Source organism: Penaeus monodon, chromosome 13 (genome assembly GCF_015228065.2).
Source record: "Penaeus monodon isolate SGIC_2016 chromosome 13, NSTDA_Pmon_1, whole genome shotgun sequence".
In the NCBI taxonomy this organism is placed as follows: domain Eukaryota; kingdom Metazoa; phylum Arthropoda; class Malacostraca; order Decapoda; family Penaeidae; genus Penaeus; species Penaeus monodon.
In genome coordinates this window covers 16,668,777-16,684,915 of record NC_051398.1, presented here as the reverse complement: position 1 = coordinate 16,684,915, position 16,139 = coordinate 16,668,777, and the positions used below count along the sequence as shown (strand labels likewise).

Here is a 16,139-nt window from a genome sequence, read left to right as displayed (position 1 = left end):
TATCTTATAATAAAATGATTAATATCACTTAAATCCAGATAGAAATTTTCGGCTTCGAAATGGGGCACCATGTAATTAGCCTAATTACCCCGTGGTTAGCTTCCCGTTCCTGTTAATGGCGTGTAATTACAAATACGGCAGATGTCAACGAGTGCATCACTGGTATCCATGGCTGTGTGGACGGAGAACAGGTTTGTTATAACGAGATTGGCTCCTACTCCTGCATTAACGCTGACGGCTCCTTCTCCACCCCTGGCTCCCTGCAAGTGATTGGTGGGCATTCCATCGGCAGCCTCGCTGGTGATGGCCAGAGAGGGCCGCCGCTGGGATCCTATTTTTAAAGCAAGAGTGTCAGAACAGGGCTTACTCTGCTTTGGCCCGGGGCATTTGGGTTTTCAAAAACGTATCCCGATTATTCCCAAAGGGTACACTCCCCGACGAAGGGCGTGCCCGCGAGGCTATAATTTAACCTTTAGGGGCTAGGGGTGTGATGGTAAGTCCCCGTATTATAGCTATGGTGTTATGTATTGTTCAAATAATAAAAATATTATAAATAAAAATAATATAATATATAATATATAAACAAAATATAATTATAAAAATAAATAAATATTAATGAATAAATTATTATGTTGTGTGTGTGTGTGTGTGGTGTGTGTGTTGTGTGGGTGTGTGGTGGTATATATATATATATTATTTAAAAAATATATATGTTAACATTAATATATATATATATTTTTAATAATATATATTATAAATATATGTTATATATCAATATATATAATATATATTATTATATATATAATAATATATATTATTAAATGTGGGGTGGTGTGTGGTGTGTGTTGTGTGTGTGTTGTGTGTGTGTGTGTGTGTGTGTGTTGGGTTTTGTGTGTGTGTGTGTGGTGTGTGTGTTTGTTGTGTGTATGTGTTTTTTGGGGTGTTGTGGTGTGTGGTGTGGGTGTGTGGGTGTTGTGTGTGTGTGTGTGTGGTGTGTGTTTGGTGGTGTGTGTTTTTGGGTGGTTGGTTGAAGGGGGGGGAGAGAGAGAGAGAGAAGAGAGAGGGGGGAGAGAGAGGAGAAGAGGGAGAGAAGAGAGGAGAGGAGGAGATGAGAGAGAGAGGGGAGAGAAAGAGAAAAAGAGAGAGAGAGAGAGAAGAGGAGAAAAGGGAGAGAGAGAAGGGGAAAAAAGGAGATAAAAGAGAGAGAGGAAGAGGAGAGAGAGGAGAGAGAGAGAGAGAGAGAGAAGAGAGGAGAGAGAGAGAGAGAGAAAGAGAGAGAGAGAGAGAGAGAGAGAGAGAGAGAGAGAGAGAGAGAGAGAAAGAAAGAGAGAGAGAGAGAGAGAGAGAGAGAGAGAGAGAGAGAGAGGGAGAGAGAGAGAGATGGATACTTACATACATGCATACATACAATTGATGCTCTGTATTTGTCATAAGACCCAATACTACAAAGAAAGATATCAGAAATCTAGATACAGAATGGCATAACGATGTACTGTAATTAAGTGAGCATTATTATACCCTAAAAAATGATTGAGCATGAATAGAAATCTGATATTACACGTGTTTACAACTTGTGAATGAGGGGACGAGAGATTTGTTAAGTGTTTACATAAGTAAAGTCAAGCGGCTCCGTGGGGATCGAAACAAAAATTAATTTAACACGTTGTTTATACAGTATGCACTGTATCATAGATGTACAGATAGATAGGATAAACAAGTAAACTGATAGATAGATGGAGAAGTAGACAGACAGACAAATATATATATATATATATATAATATATAATATATATGATAATATATACACACACACACACACACACACACACACACACACACACACACCACACACACACATAGATATAGATATATAGTATATGTAATATATATAGTATATAATATATAGTATATATACATATTTATATATAGTACATATAGTAGATATATATATTATATATATATATAGATATATATATATAATATATAAATATGATATAGAATATGTATATATATACATATTTAATATATACATATATTATAATTTTTATATTATACATACACAACAACCACACACCACACACAGATATATAGATATATATAATATATAGATATAGATATAATATATAATAATATATATCGTACATACACCACACACACAACACACACACACACACACACACACACACACACACACCACACACACCACACACACACACATATAATATATATATTATATAATATATATATATAATATATATGATATATATGTATATAGTATATATGTATAATATTTTTTTTTATAAATATATATATATATATATATATATATATAATATATACTATATTAACATAGATATAGACATAATATATATATATTTAATATATAATATAGTATATAATATAGATATATAGATATATATATATATTATTATTATCTATGCACACACACACACAACACACACACACACCACACGCACACACCACACACACACCACCCACACACACACCACCCACACACACACACACACCACCCACACACCACACAACAAACAGATACAGACATACGTATAATATTTTAAATTTATATTAAAAAATATATATATAATATACATGCATATATATGTTATTATATTATGATAGAAAATATATATATATATTATATATACTATAGATATAGATATATAATATATATACACACACAAAACACACACGCACACACACCCCCAACACACACACCACAAAAACACACACACCACCACACCACACAAACACACACCACACCACACAAACAAACACACACACCACATCACACAAACACACACCAACACCACCCCACACAAACACACACACCACACAAAACCACCCCACACCACACACACCCACACACACACCCCCAAGCATATATAAAATTTAAAATATATATATATAATATATAAATAAAATATAAAATATATATCTTATATATAATTATTTTAATATATATATAATATATATTTTATTATATAAATTAAAGATATATATACATATATATATATATATATATTAATATATTATAAAATATATGTGTGTATATATTATTCAGGCTTACTTGATTTACCAATATAAATTTGTTTTGCGAACGACGGCGTGGAATCCGCTACGTTTGCGAAAGGAAATTCAAATGATCCGGTAGCGGACTTACATGCTAGAAATAACATGTCGCCTTGAATAGACAGAGAGAGGAAAGAGAGAATAAATAAATGGAAGCAAGGAAGATATGAGGAAGAGAGAGATGGAGAGAGAGGGGGATAGATGGAGATCGAGAGAGATGACGGAAAGTGAGGGAGAGAGAGAGAGAGAGAGAGAGAGAGAGAGAGAGAGAGAGAGAGAGAGAGAGAGAGAGAGAATGAGAATGAGAAAAAGGGAAGAGACGGAGCGTGAATACATAAACAAATGAATAATTGAGAGAAAGAATGATGGCGAAGTTTACCCATGAGAGGAGCTGTGAACGAGGCCGCGGAGAAGGAGAGCTTATGCCAAGGGTTGGTAACCTATGACCCGCTGGCCTACGACTCGACCCGACCCGCAGTTACTTTTCATGTTTAAGTCCCACTCAAATTTCTTTAGAAATTACAACGACATTTTCACTTAGGAGAATCATTATTTCTGCTTCATCAAGGTTACCGACCCCTGGCTTATCTTGACGGTATCGAGGCTTCCCGCGCTTTTCCCGAAATTTGAATTTGTTATGAGGAAGGGCACTTCAGGAGCGGATGTTAACGCTGCTTATCAGATTAGATTCATTTGTTGATTAAATTTATCATAAACAAGACAGAAATATAAGAACTACCAGTCCGATCTGGTCATTTACCTATAAGATTGCATAGCTATATCCGCCACCCTCGTCATAATTAGCACCATCGTCATCATTATCATCATTAGCAGCAACTGTACATTCACCGTCATTGCCACCAGTAGCTTTATTTGTTATCATCATCGTCATTATCAATATCAGTATCAGCAGCACAGTCATCACATTTATCACCAATGGCATAATTATCATCACCAGCAGCAACAAGTAGCATCAGAAACAAAAACAGCTAGAGTACTGTATTCACCCTATCTTCACCATTATTTCATCATCGTCATCATCAGCAGTCATTCTCAGCAGCAATAAAAGCAATCAGGATCGGTAATAGCACCAACAGTATCACCATCATCATTAATATAATCATTATCAACAATATCAGTTTCTTCATAAGCAACATGAACATAATCTTATTTATCACATTCTTTCTTGTTTTCCCACGCATTACGGTGGACAAGCATTAAGAATATTATAAATAGAAATAGAAATATACTACACAATAAGTCTTACTTGCTAATTAAATCTTGTATTGAGTTCCTCCCATAAAATATAAGCAATATCTTCATCATTATCAATTTATGTTGTGAATTTCTCTTTCCAATCTCTACTTGATCAAGTAAAGATATTATTTTGCTCCTTTTCTACATTTTACCGGGTTTCAGATGTGGATGAGTGCGAAGTTACATCGGGTCTGTGTGGTCATGGGGGTATCTGCCAGAACACCATTGGCTCTTACACCTGCACACAAATTCCAGGGGTTGACTGTCCTCCTGGTTTTGCTTTTGATTTAAACCTTCAATCTTGTTTGGGTTTGTTTACGTTCTTGCTTGTTGTTTTAAGTCTTTTTTATTGCATGCCTTGCTGTAGATGTCGTTTTGGCAGAGTATTTCAGTATTGCAGTTGTTTTCACATACATGTAAGCTTTGTTATATTGTACTATGCTGTGTATGGCACCATAATTTACCCGCCTTGTATATGATTCATTTATGGAATCCAAAATCTGCAAGCACTGATATTTTTTTGTATATATAATAATCATGTACGTGATAAAGTGTTATTTTGATTCACTGTGAATAAGAAAAAAAATAATATTTATCTTTTAATTTAGAACAAGTTAAATAATTGTTCATGATGTGGATGACAATTACTGGATATTTATAGCTAAAATAGGTGAAATTCTAATAGAGTAAACTGTTCATTAGGTTCATCCTATAAAAGATCTACCATTTCTTACTTTTAACACGAGAGGATCTTTCACTTATGCTATCCTCTAAATTTGACTAACATTATCACGTTATCTTTCAGATGTGGATGAATGCATATTGCAAACAGATAACTGCAACAGGACATCGCATTTTTGTGTGAATACTCGCGGAAGCTTCACTTGCCAGAAGAAAAGCGGACCCACAGACTGCATTGCTGGCTATAAGTACAGTGCTGAGCAGAAGATTTGTATAGGTATGACTGATATTTCTCTTTTGCCACCAAGAAGTCGTTGACAAAAAATATGTATCAATTATAAAAGCATTTCCAAACGTCATTACTAAGGTAAGTACACGTTCTGGGTCTTTACTGTCTGGAGAGTGTATATGGGTCACGTACTTGTTTTATTTAAGCATATTGTGTATGTAATGGGATCGTAATATACGCTTCTGTGTAGAGTTCTTACGGCCTTTCCGCTTCTAAATTACTATTTTTGTAGAGTAGTAATTTGAAAATGTTAAGGAATATGGTAGAACAAAAATATTTATATGGATATGCTTTTGTTCCTGTAAATAAGAGTCATTTGCTATGTGACTTACTTAACGACGTCCGTATAACCAAATTTCAATCTTCTACACAGCAAAATTGTATCCACTATTTTTTTCGTCGCTTATGGGGTTGCTCTAAAAGCTTTGATAGTGTTTTTACTGCAGAGATTAGGGAACATGTATCTTTGGACAAAATATACTAAACATTTTTTGAAGAACTGACATCTATTCACACTATCAGATATATAACTCTCTCGTCTTTGGATTGCCTCTTGCTATTAGTTGTTAAACCAGCCCTTCAAGCTTTTAGTATCACCTATCAGATGTGGACGAATGCGACGAAAATTTACATGGCTGTGACCCGGAAAAGGAACAATGCCGGAACACCGACGGGGCGTACGAATGCGACGAGAAATGCGACGAAGGGTTTCAGTTCAGCCTTGCTCTGAGAACGTGTGTTGGTAAGTATAGGCGTAAGTGATGCTGGTCGTATGATGTTTTGTTTCACTTCTCTAATTTTAATTAATTCAAAGGGTAATTTGGTTTGTATTATTCATGCGAGAAAATTACTAAGATGATCATGTTTCTCCAGTACCGTAAAACAGAGTAATCGTCAATAAGTAATTTGATTTTGCCAAAAAGAAGAGTTTTTATATATAGGCGTTTATAAACAAAGGAAACACAAACACACACACACACACACACACACACACACACACACACACACACACACACACACACACACACACACACACACACACACACACTCGTGTATGCAGTAAACCCTTATTTAATAAACTGTATGTTAGGCATAGGTTACGTAACCAAACTCCGTGTACATGTACGATGTAATTTGCGTAAGGTAAAAGTAAACAATAATAAATAATACGCATGCACATACATGCGTCTTTCGTAACACAAATCAGCTTCTGCCTCTGGCAGGCGCAGCATGGTTATGGCTATGGTGGCCCATGGCTGCGTGTGGGAGCCTCTTCACCATGATATCTGGAAGAGCGCGGAAAACCAAAATTGCAAATTAAAAGTTCGTGTAAAATAAGGGTTTACTGAATATCCAAAATTCTTGCAGAATTGACTATCGATAAATCTTATTATATCGCTGTTTGGCCTATGGAAAGTTGCTTAGAATCGAAAGAATTAAGAGACATGATGAACATTCTATATAGTGTTGTAACAGTGTTTAAATTATTATCACAGCAGTAAACTTAATCAAAGAACTGTGAGATCTTTATTTTTCAAGAAATATCTCATTTAAACCAAATTAGACTCATATCCATCCAAGGATAAATTTATTTCGTCCCTCTCACGATCTCACATCTAACATCAAAGATTAACTTTGCTTTAACAATACTGATATTAGAAAAAATACAGTTTGTGCCTTGGAGAAAATTTGTTCAAAAGTTGAAAGGTTATAAAAAAGGTAACACCCGGCATGCTACAGACCAAGACGAATGTGTGGACGAGCCCTGTGATCCCGGCTGGCAGTGTCACAACACAGTGGGGTCTTTCCTGTGTCATGAGCTGCCAAAAGCCTTCTGTCCAGCGGGATATAAACCCTCGAACGGCACCACCACACGCTGTGAAGGTTAGGCGTCACCTCCTGGCAAATGATGCTTGGTTGGCTCTTGGCGTCTACGGTCCAGCTTTTAGCTTTGGCTGAAATATATTTTCTTATTCCTACTTGTTTCTCTTTCTTAAACACTACTGTTTAATGGCTGTCTGTGCAGAATGCTTATGTGTCTGCATATAGCTACATTCCTTACATTCTTACAGCATTTTTATATAGGGAGATGGTTAGCAAAATTAATTGCATCAAAGGACAAAGAATATGTTAATTTTATTCATGCATGCCAATATCATATAATATATTCCATGTATACAGGTCTATCTGATTATTAAAAAACACACTGAAGGCTGTAACCATTAATAAATTCCATTGACATCTTGTATGGTGTCTGTAAATATAATCAATAAATCATATTTCTCGCAGCGATATGGTTTAAGATGCTTTCGTGTCTTCTTAAACTTACACTCATATGGTGCTTGAATAGTTTTAGATATTTATACAGACCAGAATTCGCTCTTCATAAATGCTTCAATCCATATGAAATACCCATGATAAACCCAAAATAACTCAATAATTCTACCTTTATTCTCTTCCACTTTCTGATCAAGCAGACTTTGCATAATAAGGAATGATACGGTTCATTTATTACTTACAAATTTTTCCTCTTTAAAAATAGCAATAAAAAATGGAACAGTGAGTTGCTTCCATCATAATAGAGGTCAGATAATATATTTTGCTTTTATTTTAATTACTCTTTGGAATAATTGTGATTATATTTTCATAATGATCAACGTGAATGGTATATTTAAAAAAAATGCATAAACATAGATGTACTGGAGTAAAAGAGAAGTTCTTAAAAAAAAAAAAAAAAAACACGCTGGTGCTTAAGATATATAAAATAATAATAGGCAAGCTAACTAACTCACAATTATCTCAACATGTCTTGACTTCACTGTTTTAATCTATTCAACAGATGTAGACGAATGTGTTGAGGGTCTGCACACCTGTCATCCAGAAACAGAAACCTGCATTAACGAGATTGGCAAATACCGTTGTGAAGCACTCAGTATCAATGAAGTTGATTTTGGTGTTAATCCATATGAAGCCCTTCCGCGAGCCACGTTTCAGCCACCAGTTCAGGAGTGTGCTGAAGGCTTTGGTTATGATCTTAACACAAAGAGATGTCTTGGTAGGATATCTTTAATACTGTTTTCCTCAGTGAGAGGTTGCTCCTTTTACATTTAACCGTCATCAGTAGGGAAATTTCTTCTTATAAATCTAAAAGCCCCAGGATATTTGAAAGCCATGCATATTGTTTATAATATTCAAAGACATACAATGAAAATAATAAGAAAAATCTTTACAGATGTTGATGAATGTGGGGCTGGCCTGCACAACTGTACCCTGTCCGTCGAACGCTGTATCAACACTTTAGGGGGCTTCATATGCAGACCAAGAAGAAGATGTAGTGCTGGATTTGTTCCTGATCCAGTAACTGGAAGATGTAAAGGTAAATAAAACAACAGACCTTGACCTGGAGACTGGAACCTATTCATGGATATTAGGAAAATAAGAGAAGAAATAGCAAAAATACTTGGGGTATTACGTCACAATAAACAAGAAATCTCAATGAAATGTAGGTATTTCTAAGTTGCGACCTATATTGGCATTACAGAATAAATGCTCTCTTCTACATCCCTTGTAGACGTGGATGAGTGCTTGGCTGGTGTGGCTAAGTGTCTTCCTGGGGAGATCTGCATCAACACCGAAGGAGCCTTTGAGTGCCGTGTTGAGTGCCAGGATGGCTTCAGATATGATCCTACGTAAAAACACGAAGTTAACTTTCATTTTGATAAGATACATAGTGATATATAATTTTAAAAATAAGTTTTACTTTACATTTTCTCATATATTTTCTTGTTTGCTTGCAGAGACCCAGCGGTGTGTGTAGATATCAATGAGTGTCTTGAGTCACCATGTAGACGTGGAACCCGGTGTGTTAACACTGAAGGCTCTTATAGATGCACTCCTTCAACTACCACAACTGATACATCATCACCAGTTGTTACTACAAGTCCGGGACCTACTCCCTGTCCAGACGGTTTTGGGAGAAATTCAAACAATCTACAATGTGAAGGTAAAGTGCAAGTATTTATACTGATATACAATAGTTAGGAAAGGATGTTAATACTTATTCCTAATTCTGTGTCGCATCCATGCGCTGAGTCCGCTGGATGCAAAGGTGGAATGATAACTCACAAAGTCATAAAATAACGTTTACTTTTAAGTCAATTATCGGTAATTGGAATTACAGGGTTTTCAGGAGTTCTATAGTATGACCATGACTACTCTCAGACTGAGAGTAGCCATGGCCACTCAGACTGAGAGTGCTGGAATGTGATCATGGGTTTGCCTTGCTGTCTATAACCGATTCATAGTACTCAACAACTAGACTAACTCTTTGGCACTGCGGAAAGCCTTCAAACGTGAAATGATTGTTGTAGCTTAGGAGTCCAATGGTGAATGCCATAGAACAAAGCAGATTTTAATTTTCAAGAGATGCTAGAGACCACAGTTGTGTTATATGGCTTGCCTGGATAGAGACGGCGAATTACATTGAGCCCTTGCATTTAGGCCCCAGGTCCTATTGAGGAAGAATAGCAAATCAGGCATCTTGCTGAAGAGGTCGAAAGCCATTTCGTAGTAAATAACCCATGCCCTGCCAATCAGGCCCTGAGAAAACAGAGTGCCAAGCCCTTCCTTTGGCATTCTGCATTTCTTTAACAGTTGTCCCCAACTTATTTACACTCGTGATCCTTTTCGTAATCCTTCAACACACCCGTAACTCCCAGATATCAGCCGATATTTTTAGACCATGAAAGAGAAAAAGTCATCAATCCGTACAGACGTTACCTCGCTACTTGCAGTACAGTATGTCTTGACTTCATAGTATATTTTTAATATGTACACTGAAGAACGTCAAGCAAATTGTCGATTATATATTTTTTTTCTCCAAACGTTTTGCAACCAGGGGTGTCATGTGGGTGTCTGACTGCCCCCTCAAGGTCTTTCTCTCCCCTCCCCCGCCCCCCACGGCCAGAACGTTATTTTTTAAAACCTAAATTACACTTTTATAGCTCTAGCCATAGCTCAGATATGCTTCTACAATAGTTTAATTATTCAAAAAATTCTTGTGTGTGTTTGTAGGGGAGGGGGCTGCCAGCGCCTCAGAAACTCACTGTGGTCACTTCACTCCCCAGCCACAAGAAAAAGCTGAAATGACGCCCCTGTTTGCAACCCCTTCCTACTACTGTGATCCCTTGGGGTTGTGACTCAATGCCGGGAACTGCTCTCGAGATCATAGTGGTGGTTCTCGGTTTATTTAGCGGAGAGGTAAAGGCCTTCTGCTTCGAGACCCTAGACTTGGATGGACTAGGATCTGGGCTATGGTGGTGGTCTTGCAGACCACCACCTGCCAGTCTATGTGTATGCTTGCCTCGAAATCACACAGCTTTGAACCTTGGTTGAACCCAGGAAGTCAACATGATAGGTCTGGCAGTACGAGTATACTCACTTGGCGGGAATATTTAAGAATCATAGTACCTGTGTCAAAATACCATGTACACGTCTGCAAGACCCTAATATTGCTGGTTTGGCTGTATGGCAATAAAATCTTTATACTGTACTCTGGGATCAACTTCCTCCCTCCTCTGACATGTACGACCAACTGGTTTTCTGGTTGACTTTAGCTCACGTTGAAGCACCTAGGAACAGGACATCGAAACCATCTACCACACCGTAATATAAAGCGATGGTAAAATACTCATATAATAGACTGTAGTCACAAATTTTGCAAACTGTATTTAAGCAGAGTTATGATGATGCGTCTCGGTGATAGTCTTTTGCCAAGAAGTCATGCCTAGAGTGACAGCCACTAAGATAACCAAAGATATTGGGGGAAATGGGGTTAACTTGCTTGGAATCACTAGACAAAAAAAAAAACAAAAAAAAATCTACCTCGTCTAGGTTCTCTTCAGATTCCTAGTTGGATTAGCAATTATCGTTACATACTTGTGTTTAGTGAGGTTAAGGACTGTTGTAGCAACATAGATCCTGGACATATCCAAGACCAGTGCAGTTAACTGCTATGCTTTCACATAGAGTGTGTATTCTGCATATTTCCATGGTGTCTGGTTGCACTGGACATATAGAAACTGAGTCGAGTTTCACACACAAGATGAAGGCCCAGTGGGACAAGAGTTACTGGAATAAGTGTGGATGTCCTACCTCATGGACAATTCTGCGGTGGGCAGTTTGTTACATAGGTGTTGTGTTAGACGGGAAGGCGGACAATTTAATTTACAATGTTGAAGGGATACTGCTACCAGGTAATTTCACTCATGAGGGGAGGATGTACCTTAACATCGCGAGGAGAGGGTTCCTCCACAATATGGCTATCCACAGCCATGACTTTGTGGACTATACCACGCGTGTTCATGCACAAACCATCGGGTTACCAGTGAGCCCTCTTGGAGAAGTCTTTGATTCTCCGATTATGCACTCTTCATCATCAGTGATCTAGCCCTAGTAATTTTGTCTGATTAATGATTCCAGATCATATTTCATGAGTTCTCATGCATGGGAATATGTTGATACTATATGCTTTTGATTAACATGAACTGTTGTTCTTTGCTTCTATTTTATTATAAGTTGGTTTTCACCAAGTACTTAATAATCAGTCCTATTTCATTGTGTGCTATACTCTGTTTCAATTTATACCAGTTCTAGCTAGCCTCTTGTGGTCCTTCCAGTGTGAATACCCCCTTCGGCTTATACCAACCCAGGCTATCAGAGCGCACTGGGTAGCAATTGTTTTGTTTTGTACTAAATTGTTAGCCTTCCCTCCCCCTCCCACCCCCAAAAAAATACATATTGCTACGCCAGTGGGTCTTTGTCTCTGTGCGAAACATGTGTTAACATGAAAAGGATGACCTGGGCATGTGTTAACATGAAGGGACCTGGGCAAACATGACGCAGCTGGCTGTGAGCGGAGGAGCGGAGGAACAAGCCAAGAGACGGAGTTGGGTGCTGCTCCTGTGAAGACCTCGTGTGTGCCTTGTGACTGATATTTTGTGTTGCCCTGTTATAAGCTGTATCGTGCAGTGTGACATGCTGGTTTCCCCCTGTATTGTGCCTATAGAAAAGTGTACGAGTAAATAACTTGTGTTAATAAAGGAAAGACTGTCATTTTGTGTTTATTTCGTGCCCTGCCTCGCCACTTGGCATTTCCTCTCATGGTGTTCTGGGACGCTGTGGTGCTCGGTGCCTCTTGGAGCTGTTCAGTGTTCACGACCCTGTATATAACACGCCGTCTGCCTAGCCTGCCTTGTGTTGGTGGCAGAGAGACGAGGCGGACTGGCGTAACAAATGGTGTCAGGAGTGGGATTTGTGATATTTGATCAGTGAGACGCGCCGATTTATCATATCCAAAGATGGCGGCAGCCATGAGGGAGAGGATGCTATGACTGAGGTAGGCACGAGTGAGGTGAAGCCGAGCCAGATGGACCTGATCACTGCCATGCTGGCCGGTATGAGGGAGGAAATGGCACAAAGGGCAGAAGAGCAGGCACAGAGGGCACGCGAGCAGGTGCACCATCTCGTCGAGATGCAGGCAAGGAAGGCAGAGGAACAGTTCTGCCGACTTGTTGAGGTGCTACAGAGCAATCTTGCATCTGTGAAGATGGAAACTCAGCAGTACACTGACAAGGCCTGCAACAGCGTGAAGAGTGAACTGACGGAGGAGGTGCAGACTCTGAAGGGTGAGGTTCAGGGCCTGAGGGAGGAAGTGAAGGAGGAAAGGCAGTGTCACGAGGTAGTAACGTTGCAAGCAGAGAAGGCAGACGAGGTTCTGGCAACAGATGCCAGAGTGTCAGATTTACTGGGGTCTGCCTGGGGTCCGTGGCAGGAAACCCCCGGGCCTCGCAGCATCGTGTCGGAGCCAGTGGTCGCTGCAGAAGGCTGGGGACCCATCGGAACTGCTCCCTTGGGTATAGGTGGCGGCAAACTCGAACCTGGTCAACCCGCCTCGTTGCCTCCCTCACCCCCTTCCTCCCCCTCGGGCGTGTTAGTTCACGGCACGCGTTCTCCACCCCGCAGCCCCTCGGCCTCCAGACATTCTGTGAAGTGTAAGCCAGCTGAGTACGACGGGAAGATAGCCGGGGAGGCATATGTCGCCCAATTTGAAATGCTGGCATCTGCCCAGGGCTGGAGCCAGGAAGAGAAGGCCCTGCAGCTGGTAACAGCGCTAAGGGGCCCCGCGGTGGAAGTGTTGGGGCATCTGCCCCTGCCGCCATCCCAACATGCCTCTTACACCAGCGTGGCGGAGGCTTTGAAACGCCGTTTCGGGCACCACCACCAGGCCGAGGTATATCGGGCCCACTTGAAGAAGCGGACTCGTGAGCGTGGCGAGACACTGTCCCAGCTGGCGCAGGATGTGGAGGCGCTGGTAAGGAGGTCGTACCCTGTGGCTGCGGAAGAGATGATCGTGGTCCTGGCCCGCGATTTCTTTGTTGACACTTTGCAGGACCAGCAGCTGCAAATCTAAGTCAAGCAGGCACACCCAGAGGACCTGCAGGTGGCGCTGGCGAGGGCCTTGGAGTTTGAGGCCTTCCTGAAGGCAACCAGTGGCCTAGGGCCAGCTGCTCAGCCCCGCCGTGACCTCCGGGGCCAGAAGGCTAAAGTGGAGAAGGTAGCATTGAGGAAGGTGAGCCCAAGCACTTTCCAAGGCTTGTGTTGGGGCTGCGGTGAGGAAGGGCACAGACGTAGTCGGTGTCGGAGGGAGCGGAGAATACGTCCTCTCAACCGGACGGATTCTGATGCCTTCCAGCAGTGCTGCAAGGACTGTGGCAGGTATGGTCACCATCCGAGTGCATGTCATAAGGCTAAGGAAGTGGTACAGGCGGAAAACTCGGACATGCTGAAGGGGGCCGAAACCCAGCCGTCCTCGGTTCCCGGGCCCCGACTTGGGTAAGCTGCCGTCGAACCAGCACGGTGCAGGTGTAGGGCTCAGTAGATGGGAAGCCATGCCACCTGACAGTGGACACTGGGGCTGAGAAGACCCTAGTGCGGCCTGATATGTTGGCCACTATGCGACTTCCAGACGCACCACAGAAACTGTGTGGTGTCAAGGGCATTGTGTGCAGCTCAAGGGGCCAGTGGAGGCTCGTATTGGCGTGGGCAGCACGGTGCAGTCGGTGTATGTGGCCGATCTGGACGAGCGCTGCTTGCTGGGCCTTGACTACCTGACGCAAAGTAAGGCGTGTGTCAACCTTGGACGGAAGCTGGTGAGGGTGCATGGTGATGTGCCCTTGCTTCCAGAGGTTGGCTGTGCAGAGGTAGTTACGGCTGAGCGACTGCACCTTGCCCCTAGGACAGAGTCTAGAATCCGGTGTCGACTGTCAAGAGTGATGCCTGGAGTAGAGGGCCTCGTTGAGCCCATTCAAAACCTGCAGCTGGCTGATGGCGTAGCGGTTGGGCGGAGCCTTGTTGGACCAGGGGAGGGGTTAGTTACAGTGTTGGTAGCTAACTTCTCCGATAAGGCCCAGAAGGTGCCAGCTGGTGCAAAGCTGGGCACTTGTGAGGAAGTGGAGCGTCCAGAAGAGTCGTCGGGGAGCAAGGAGTTGGTTGGTGTGGGGCCGTTGCCTGACTTCCTCGAGGACTTGGTGAACCGGAGCGCCGCTAACCTGACGGAGGTGCACCGACGAGTTCGTGGCAAGCTCAAGGTAACCGGCCATGCCATGAAGGAGACCTATGACCGGCGCATGAGGGAAGTGAGGTACAACATAGGTGACAGAGTGTGGCTGCATAACCCGCGTCTGAAGGGAGGGCTCTCGCCGAAGCTACAGAGCCCCTGGGAGGGGCCATACACGGTGGTAGTGGCCCTCTCTGATGTCACCTATCGAATTCGCAGAGGCCGAAAACGACCGTCTGTTGTCCACGTGGACCGGCTGTGGCGTTACCATGGGCCAGGAAGCTACTCCTGGGGCCATGGTGAAAAAGAAGATGACGTTAGCCCCAGTAGGGTCGATGAGGACGTGGCAGACGCTGACCAAGATGAGGACGAGCATTTGGACGGTGAGGGCGATGCAACAGACGTCAATGGTGACCATGAGCCAGGTCTTGGGGCAGAAGATACCCCTCTGGGTGCCACTGCCAATCTACCGCCGCCCACACCTCCTCCAGAGCGACCCCAGCGAGAGCGAAGAAAACCGCGCTGGATGAAAGATTTTTGTGTTTCTGAGAACTGATATACAATTTCGGTTACTTTTGTTTGAAAGAATTTTGTTTGTTCCTGAGGACTAATTTTATGAAAATTTTCTGTATTTTGTTTCATGTTTAGGTATGTCAGAGCAGACGGGTCGTCTGCTTGATAGGGGGGGGGGGAAAGTGCTACGCCAGTGGGTCTTTGTCTCTGTGCGAAACATGTGTTAACATGAAAAGGATGACCTGGGCATGTGTTAACATGAAGGGACCTGGGCAAACATGACGCAGCTGGCTGTGAGCGGAGGAACAAGCCAAGAGAGGGAGTTGGGTGCTGCTCCTGTGAAGACCTCGTGTGTGCCTTGTGACTGATATTTTGTGTTGCCCTGTTATAAGCTGTATCGTGCAGTGTGACATGCTGGTTTCCCCCTGTATTGTGCCTATAGAAAAGTGTACGAGTAAATAACTTGTGTTAATAAAGGAAAGACTGTCATTTTGTGTTTATTTCGTGCCCTGCCTCGCCACTTGGCATTTCCTCTCGTGGTTTTCTGGGACGCTGTGGTGCTCGGTGCCTCTTGGAGCTGTTGTGTTCACGACCCTGTATATAACACGCCGTCTGCCTAGCCTGCCTTGTGTTGGTGGCAGAGAGACGAGGCGGACCGGCGTAACAATATATACATATATATCTTTATATATT

At 41.8% G+C, this 16,139-nt stretch overlaps 1 protein-coding gene across 7 annotated transcripts in view; it reads left to right on the top strand.

Annotated features, from left to right (window-relative positions):
• LOC119580161 (fibrillin-2-like) overlaps positions 1-16,139 on the top strand; it is a 49,975-nt gene that overhangs the window by 19,351 nt on the left and 14,485 nt on the right. For all 7 annotated transcript variants that reach the window (XM_037928130.1, XM_037928127.1, XM_037928126.1 and 4 more), the window contains exons 8-14: positions 5,153-5,305; positions 5,922-6,059; positions 7,058-7,201; positions 8,157-8,372; positions 8,550-8,693; positions 8,889-9,006; positions 9,115-9,320. In XM_037928130.1, the coding sequence (XP_037784058.1) occupies positions 5,153-5,305; positions 5,922-6,059; positions 7,058-7,201; positions 8,157-8,372; positions 8,550-8,693; positions 8,889-9,006; positions 9,115-9,320 (1,119 nt within the window). The remainder of the gene's footprint in view (positions 1-5,152; positions 5,306-5,921; positions 6,060-7,057; positions 7,202-8,156; positions 8,373-8,549; positions 8,694-8,888; positions 9,007-9,114; positions 9,321-16,139) is intronic.